The sequence below is a fragment of the Anabrus simplex genome, chromosome 1 (genome assembly GCF_040414725.1).
Source record: "Anabrus simplex isolate iqAnaSimp1 chromosome 1, ASM4041472v1, whole genome shotgun sequence".
In the NCBI taxonomy this organism is placed as follows: domain Eukaryota; kingdom Metazoa; phylum Arthropoda; class Insecta; order Orthoptera; family Tettigoniidae; genus Anabrus; species Anabrus simplex.
This window is the reverse complement of record NC_090265.1, coordinates 1,583,912,475-1,583,921,662: the sequence shown is the minus strand read 5'-3', so window position 1 is coordinate 1,583,921,662 and position 9,188 is coordinate 1,583,912,475. Positions and strand designations below refer to the sequence as shown.

General features: G+C 39.4%; 1 protein-coding gene across 1 annotated transcript in view; it reads left to right on the top strand.

The window, feature by feature from the left end:
- Positions 1-3,984: 3,984 nt before the first annotated feature.
- LOC136862803 (blood vessel epicardial substance-A) overlaps positions 3,985-9,188 on the top strand; it is a 70,690-nt gene continuing 65,486 nt past the window's right edge. Inside the window, exons 1-2 of the mRNA XM_068229283.1 lie at positions 3,985-4,116; positions 6,143-6,872. Of these exons, the coding sequence (XP_068085384.1) occupies positions 6,375-6,872 (498 nt within the window). The 5' untranslated portion in view covers positions 3,985-4,116; positions 6,143-6,374. The remainder of the gene's footprint in view (positions 4,117-6,142; positions 6,873-9,188) is intronic.

The window sequence follows — 9,188 nt, the reverse complement described above, 5'->3', positions numbered from 1 at the left end:
CAGAGACTTATATGCCCTCTCCTTTACATCCTTACTACAAAATACCCTCATAACCATGTGCATAAATCTGTATCCTTTATTTACAACCCCATTTATGTGATTACTCCAATGAAGATATTTCCTTATACCTAGGTATTAACACCTAGGTACTTACAATGATCCCCGAAAGGAACTTTCACTCCATCAATGCAGCAGTCCTTCTAAAATTGTATTTACCTCTTCAGCCAGTATTTACTCAGTGGAGTTCGTGGTTATAGGCTCTGTCATAATACGCGGAAACATTTCAGTCAAGTGAAAACATTTTTGTATTTCTTAAATACAGAAGAATCAGCCAGCATTGCCACAGCCTAGGAATGTTTTGCCATAGTCGGGTACTTGGAACATTCACTTTCTCTGATAGACAAACTATCAGCAACATTGTCTTCAGAGACACATAGTGCAGCTAAAATTGCGTTCGGCAACCTCAGTAAGATATTATCGAAAAAAATCTGTTATATAACAATGTGTCAAAATTCTAAAATTTTTGTGAAGAAAGAAGAAACAGATATTAAAGAGGAATTCACCGAAGAAAATTCTCAGAATGACCTTCCTTGTGTACTGTAACAGCAATCACAAAAGCATTGCAGTCTAATGTCATTATTGACTACAATGACTGGTAGAGTAGAAAATTCTCTTAGATAAATTTACGGTTTACCGCCTTCAACCTCAGCCACGCAACCGCAACAATGACTTTTCTCAAGGAAAGTATTCAATGAAACATAATTTAGCAGATTTTCGTGTATTTCTTATTCGTTATTTTGGTGATTCTTTTCCCCATTTTTGTGCATATTTGCTTTCTTATTTTATTGTTTGATTGTGCTTAGAAATCCTGGTTTTACTTATCAGTATACAAGAAAATACTCACAGCTGTGAGGTTGCATTCGGGAGACAGTGGGTTCTAAGCGCACAGTCGGCAGCCCTGAAGATGGTTTCCGTAGTTTCCCATTTTCAGACCAGGCAAATGTTCGGGCTGTACCTTAATTAAGGCCATGGCCGCTTCCTTCCTACTCCTATACCATCGTCACCATAATACCGATCTATGTCGGTACGATGTAAAAATAAGCAAACTTTATTGTTATGCGGTACGAGGAGCATTCCTGCAATATTGCATTTAATGCCATTATTGACGAATCACCATCGGTAGCCCGGAAAATAATTTTCAGTGCGTTGCATTTTTAAGTGTGAAAAATGTCACGATCGTTACCTTTCCATTCCTACATCTTCTCTATCCCAGCGTCATGGAAACTCTTCTGTAGTCTATTAGTGTGATAGTATACAGAAAATAAGAAATATATCATAACAACAAATCGTTACCGAGTGGAAAAAAGACAGCCTCAACAAAAGATCTGAAATCGTCTTGCGGAAGGCACTTACAATAGATGAAAGCATAGAAATATTAAGTTCTATAAAATAACGTGTGCAGTTTTACATAAAACATAAGAGAACGTGATTGTTTTGGTTCTTTTTCGATTTAGCGGACTGAGATATCACAGTCAACATCCCTGTGTACATTACCAGTATGTATCCAATAACACGTTGAATTGTAGTGTTTGTTATTTTGTAACCGACTGAGACGAACACAGCCGTGATCTCAAGATTTAAATAAATTTCCATTTAAACATCTACCAGGAAATGCAATGGAAAACATTTTCAAGGGTGCCGGCGGTGGGATTCGAACCTGTCTCTTGAGTACTTACCCACCACAAAAGTGTTCTGTCTAAGGCTACACTGGAGAAAGCGTTATTTGTAAATACTGTCAAGACAAAGACAAAGACACCTCTGTACAGGCCGTGAAGGCCCTTGGAGGGCCATTGTTAACCGCGGCACGTGATGGGGTAGAGTGGTTAGCTCTACGCCCCCAGGTATTAACCTGGTACTCATTTCTGGTGTAGGCTGAGTGCACCTCCGGAAGTGGAAATCTCGTCTCTTAAATTTTACGACTTCCTGACGGGGATTCGAATCCACGTCCTTCCGGGCGAACCGAGCACGCCTTTACCGCCTCGGCCAGGCAGCCCCTTGTTAATACTGTACAAGAGTAAATTCTAATGTAATTTTCACTCATGGTAACACTCTTGAGTATATTTAGTAATATACTTCTTTAATTTTCTCAGTTTAGTGGGATTGGCACTTGAAGTTATTTGGCACAGTTTTACTACTGGATGCCTTTCTTGATGCCAACTCTCTGTGGAGGGATGCATTGCGTGTTTCTGTGGTGGTTGGTAGGGTGTTGTGTTTTACGTGCCGTAGATGTAGAGAAGTGTATTAAGACGGACACAATAATCCAGTCTCCGAGCCAGAGAAGTTAATTAAACCGTACGCAGTTAAAATTCTTGACCCGGTCGCGAATTGAACCCGAGGCCCTCTGAACGAAAGGCCAGTACGATGAACATTCGGTCAATTTAGTACCATATTCAGTAACAATTAATTAAAGGTGTCCGGCTCCATGGCTAAATGGTTAGCGTGCTGGCCTTAGGTCACAGGGGTCCCGGGTTCGATTCCCGGCAGGGTCGCGAATTTTAACCATAACTGGTTAATTCCCCTGGCACAGGGACTGAGTGTATGTGTGGTCTTCATCATCATTGTATCCCCATCACGACGCGCAGGTCCTACGGAAGTCACATCAAAAGACCTGCACCTGGCGAGTCGAAGTCCTCGGATACATCCCGGCACTAAAAGCCGTACGCCATTTCATTTCATTTCATTTCATTTCATTTCACCAACTACTTATACGGTTTTCGGAGACGCTGAGCTGCCGCATATTCCCGCAAGGGTTCTTTTACGTACCAGTAAATCTAATGACGCGCGGTTGACGTAAGTTATTCGAGCACCTTGAAATACCACCGGGTCCGCCCCTGTGGTGTAGTGGTTAGTGTGATTAGCTGCCACCCCCGGAGGCCCGAGTTCGATTCCCGGCTCTGCCACGAAATTTGAAAAGTGGTACGAGGGCTGGAACGGGGTTCACTCAGCCTCGGGAGGCCAACTGAGTAGAGGTGGGTTCGATTCCCACCTCAGCCATCCTGGAAGTGTTTTTCCGTGGTTTCCCACTTCTCCTCCAGGCAAATGTCGGGATGGTACCTAACTTAAGGCCACGGCCGCTTCCTTCCCTCTTCCTTGTCTATCCCTTTCAATCTTCCCATCCCCACAAGGCCCCTGTTCAGCATAGCAGGTGAGGCCACCTGGGTGTGGTACTGGTCATCCTCCCCAGTTGTATCCCCCGACCCAGAGTTTGAAACTTACCCTCCAGGGTTGGCGTATCCCTCGGACTCAGCGAGGGATCCCACCTCTACCGCATCAAGGGCAGTGTCCTGGAGCGTGAGACCTCGGGTCGGGGATACAATTGGGAGGAGGACCAGTACATCGCCCAGGCGCGCTCACCTGCTATGCTGAACAGGGGTCTTTTGGTGGTGTGGGAAGATGGGATAGGCAGGGAAGAAAGTGGTACCATCTCAGCATTTGCTTGGATTAGAAGTGGGGGGAAACCACGGAAGAAATACTTCGAGGATGGCTGAGGTGGGAATCGAACACCCTCTACTCAGTTGACCTCGTATCACGTTTCGAATTTCGTGGCAGAGCCAGGAATCGAACCCGGGCCTCCAGGGGTGGCAGCTAATCACACTAACCAGTACATCGCAGAGGCGGACGTGTATTATTTTCGGGTAACATTTACTTTTCTCAAACACAGATGTCTGCAAGGAGTTGTTTCATTGGACTAATTGAGAAGGAAATTCACGTGTACACACAAATACAGTATACGGACAAGCAGCTCCCAGTCAGCTAGTGCTCTTTACAGACCACGCGGATCGGCTGATGTACTTCGTACACTTTCAAAACAAGAACGTCTTTTTAGTTCTACCGAAGGCCGCCAGAGTTCCTATTATCGAATTGTCTCCGCACGGACTGCGCCAGCCGCTTGTTCCAATCGCTTCAGTTGCTTGTTTGGTTCTCTCAGCGTTGGGTGTTGGGATGTTCTTATTATTTTGTATAACATTTAATGTTTGTTCGGTTTTTGAAGTGAAGTTGTGATTATTTTTAAGGTTTATGTCTGCGTAACATTTAGTTTTGTGTAATTTCTTATTGGTAAGTATGACACTAATGTTTGTTTCTCATACTATCAAGTCGAGTGTTTGACAGAACTGTCTTGTGAACACAAATGCTGAGCGTTCCCTTTTGAGCTGTCAGTTTAGGATGTTTTTAACGAAATCATGTATGAAAAGTTCGAGGGATTGAAGGTAACTAGGTAACTATGAGTTTAGTCTTTATGGAGGAACAAATTATTTTGACTTTCATTGCGTATAAATTAATATTCTGTGCTATTGGTTATGTCTTGTAAAATTAAGCACATTATTTCGTTCTTGGAGGTCTTTGCACATAATTATTTCCTTTTGCCTATCATATTGAGCCCCAAGGTTTCATGAAAAATATACTAGAATATAGTGTTCCTCTTTTCCTAAATCCACTAAATTGGTTAATAAATATTTATGGTGTCTTTACGGAAATTCTTAATTTCCTATTCAAAGAACGGTAGGATTCTGCCCATTTCGGCCAGCATGATTAAATGGAACAATAAATCTCACAATTCAGTGCTTTTAAATTTAAAGAATGCTCAGAAGTATTTGTTTAGTTTCCCTTCATGAAGAATTTTAAATTTATATGAAAAAATGCTAATAGGCATAAGCCTAGTAGTTTTTCTGCTTTTAGTATCATACAACATCTAGGCTTGTTTCTGTTATCAGCATGCCTGATAATTTGTTACAATATAAAGCAGGGAAAAGGTTTTTTGTAACAATTTACACTTTCTATTGTTATTATTGTCTAATTGGTGAAAATTTCTTAAATCTTATGGATGTTGCTGATGGTTATGCCAGGTCGTTGCCTGAATACTATTGAAGGTTGACTCTTCTATATATTAAACCTTAGAGATGCTAGTTAAGATTTATCCAGTTATATTTTTTAAATTGTATTTCCTACAAGCCAAATAATTTCTATCCTTGGAGAGCTGTGTATTGAAACCTATTCATTGTGTCAGTCATCGATGTGAAGTATTAATTCGACTGCTGTTGTTTTGTCTTGATCTAATAAAAATCCACAGCAGTTTTGAAATTACATGTTCCACTTCATAAGGTCTCTTTGTTGACACATGCATCTCTGATTATTAATCATCTGAGCTTTAGGCTACATGTTGTCATTTCATTGCTGCATCAGTCATAATTAATTTATGTTTAAGATATATGTGCAATACCATGGAAAATAAGTCATTTTATCATATCTGCTCCTTTGACAGTTGTCAGGTTGCAGATTTAATGTCATGTTCCATGATCATACAGGATTAGACTCACAAGAGAAGCCTGTCATAGCTATGGCAGCTAGGTCTACCTGACATTTTTTAAAATTTACTGGGCTGCGTTTAGTACATATCTTGAAATTATTTCTCTTCGTTGCTGCACACTGTAGCCTGTTGTGATTTTTTACCAGTTCTGGTTTTATGACTATACTCTGTTTATTTTTTCACGAAAGTCTATAATATTTTTACTTTTGACTGAAAAGTGTTAGGTGCATTTCTCCTTTTGTAGAATTTTAATTGTGATTATTGTAAGTGTATGGGTCATATGGTTATATAAGTAACAATTTATGAATGTTGACATCTTACCCATCATAACTAGTTTGCTGAGGAGGAATACAGGAGATGAAAACTTTGTTTTTTAAGATCAATTTAATACTAAATGGTCCTCATTTGTTTTTGTTTTTTTTCCTATTCTCACCCTTTATACCATATAATATTTAATTTTATTTGGCTTTCTCAGTTAAAATTCATTTTACACACAATTAAATCAGTACTTTGGTACTTTGAGTGGTAGCTAATAAAAGGTTTAAAATTTATTTTCTTCATGAAAGTACTGTATATAGACATAACTTTAAACTATTACTAGTCTGAGTGGAAGGTTCTAAAGTTTCTGCTCTGTATCCTGTAAGCATAAAATATAGGCTACTGTATAATCATTAGGGTTAATGTGCCCAGATATTTAGGCCTAGATACTTTATGTTTATATATTTAATTATCCATACAATAAATTCTCCTTTTAAGGCATGTTTTTGTTTGTTTCAGGTTGTGCTCATGGATAGGCCTATATGTGATTAAGAGATTGATTACTTTTGTGCCAAATACATTCTGTAAAGATTTTTTGAAGATGTTGGAAGTGTTAGTAGTGGTTTATAAAGTCTATCCCAATATATAGAAATTTTAACAGACATGCATTTTATATCTGCTTTGTTTGTCAAGTGAATGTTGTGTTTGGAAAGAAAAGTTTCCCAGGTGTGTGTGCGTGTGAAAAAACTCAATGTCATTGGTGAGTGCCTTGACTGCTGCACTGGTGGATGGTGACAATGCTGGGACCTCGTGGCCTGCCGTCGTCATGGATAACTACTCAACAACAGTGACAGCACCTGCTCAGGTCGCCAGCGAAGATGATCCGGGCAGGATGCATGGCCATTCAGATGATTGGCCCAATGGAACCTCTCACAATGTGTCCTTACTCTCATCTGTGTTTGGAGTATCATACTGCAGTCAGTGGGGTCCTGTGAACCATGTGTACTTCCAACTGGCCAACACTTTCTTCTTCTTATCATACTTAGCCCCCAATGGCATGTATGGAATTCTGTACCTGCGGTGCACACTTCTTGTGGGCTGTGCATTCTTTGCTCTTTGGGGTTGGACTGTCTTGTGCTCCTTTGATGCCTTTCTGTGGAATGCTGCCTTTGTAGGCATCAACTTTATCCATGTGTGCGTTCTTCTCTACTACTTGCGGCCTGTCAAGTTCACAAGAGAGGTGGAAGAGGTGAGTAGAGTTTTCAGTCAACATGTAGCAATGATTCTTCTGCACTAAGAAATTAACATACTAATATTTTCCTATCGAGTTATTAAAAAATGTTGATATACTGTCACATGTGCATGAATAATGAAAACCCGTCAGTATGAGAAATATACCACGAGGCATTGGAACTACATGTCAGAGAGCTGTTAGGTTTGAGTTGCATGTGCAGTCTTTATAGGCTATTAGTGGCAGAACAGTTAATTGATAATAAATTTTTTAAATGTTCTAAAATTGTGTGTTAGGCTACATCTTATTGATGTAGAGACAGGTTTGGTCTTGACATAGGCCTATGTAGTAGGGTCTGCTGGAGTAATTTGACCATCGGCTATTTCCGCCCATCTCCCTTTTCATCCTTACTAAGTCTATCAATAATTTTAAGTTAAGTATTCCTGCAACATAGAACATAACAAGATCCATACAAAAAACATTTTGTTTATATCTTATACATTTTAAGGGTAAAAGCAAGATATTTGTGATGTCCATAATAGTGTGGGAACTGTAATTATTTAAATCTGACATTACAGAAGTGTCAGCATAAGGTGCTGGTCAAGTATTTGCCTGGAGTGAATGTCAGTGATATTTAAAATTGCCTTTGGAACAGGTTTCATTTTTTTCCACTCCTGTCAGCATCTCTCATCAAAGGCAGAACATTAGCAAGGAACCTAGGATCACACACAAAGATTAAAACAATACACTAATATAGACAGATAAGTTAAAAGACAAAGGGCCGTTTGTATCCTCGTATAATTAATAGGTCATGAATGCTAACACAAACAGGTGGAAGAGCAGAAAAGAGACACTAGGACACAGAGGAAAGTACAAAAAAATGGGAATGAGCTCCTCAATTTCACACACTGTTTTGTTTTTATAGCTAGGCTCTCATAATCAGTCCTAGTTCTTCCATACAAGCTCTCTTCTTTTTGTGACTTTCTCATTATCCTATACTTCCCATATCGAGGGTAAATAATTAATTCGTATGAGTGACTCGCTTCAACAAGTATGGAAGTACACCACACTGATGAAGCTGGGAAACAGAAATGAGTTTATTTGGGAGAACTGGGATTTATGCAATTACAGTATGGTTACCCAATATTTGAATGTTAGGTCAGATTTAGAGAAAGGTTTTCTTCACATACAACTAAGTTTTGGAAAAAATGCATATTGGTGATAGTTTCAAGTTAATTTTCACAATGTCCAATTGGCTTCAAATACTTGGTGCTGGGAGGTGTTGAAGGATATATGAAAGTGTCCATAGTCTGAAAATGGATTTATTAACTTATGTTATTTCTAATTAATGGTCTAGATGGCAATTGTAATCAGGGAAAGTTCTTACAAGGTATCCTGTTCATCAACAAATTTCAGATATAGAACATTCACAATTATACCTTCCTAGGTATGCCATGCCGTTCTCAATTTGATCAATGCACTCTAATATAAAAGTAACAGTAGAATAATGTGGAGTAGCATCAGTACTTTGTTCACTTATCCTTTTATCATCATTTTCCCTTTGTCCAGCTTGAGTCAGATTGAGGCAGTGATAGTACTTTCCACATTTCTCTCATTCCACCATTCTTCTGTAATTCTGTTCCATTCCCAGGCTCCTTCTTCATCTTATACTGTTCTTGACCAATTCTATCTTGCTCTCTTTTCCTTAAACTGACCTCCATCATCCTTAATTCGCTGTACATCTCCAAAACATCTCATTCTATCTCCTCAATTCTACCATTTTCTACTCCGGTTTCCTTCCTGGCATCTTTATTTTACTAGTGGTTTAAGATTGCACCGACACATTGAAGGATTTTGGTGAAGCCCAGTAACACTCCTAAACCATTCTGTTCTAATTTGAGTCTGGACACAGCTAAAGCATTTACCATACCAGTAGAATTTCAATAGTTTGTTGAACCCCACTGTCGTCAGCCCTGAAGATTGTTTTCCGTGGTTTCCCATTTTCACACCAGGCAAATGCTGGGGCTGTATCTTAATTAAAGTCGCGGCTGCTTCCTTCCTGGACTCCTAGCCCTTTCCTATCGCATCATTGCTAGAAGACCTATCTGTGTTGGTGCAATGTAAAAAGTCTATGGTTTGTTTGGCAACTCCCTTTCTTATTATTGAATCAATCATTCAGTCATTCATTACTGATCTGCATTTAGGGCTGTTGCCCAGGTGGCACATTCTGTATCAATTTTTTATACCTACTTTTTCTTAAATCATTTCAAATAAGCTGGAAACTTCTTGAACATCTCCCTTGGTAAATTATTCCAATCCGTAATTCCTCTTCCT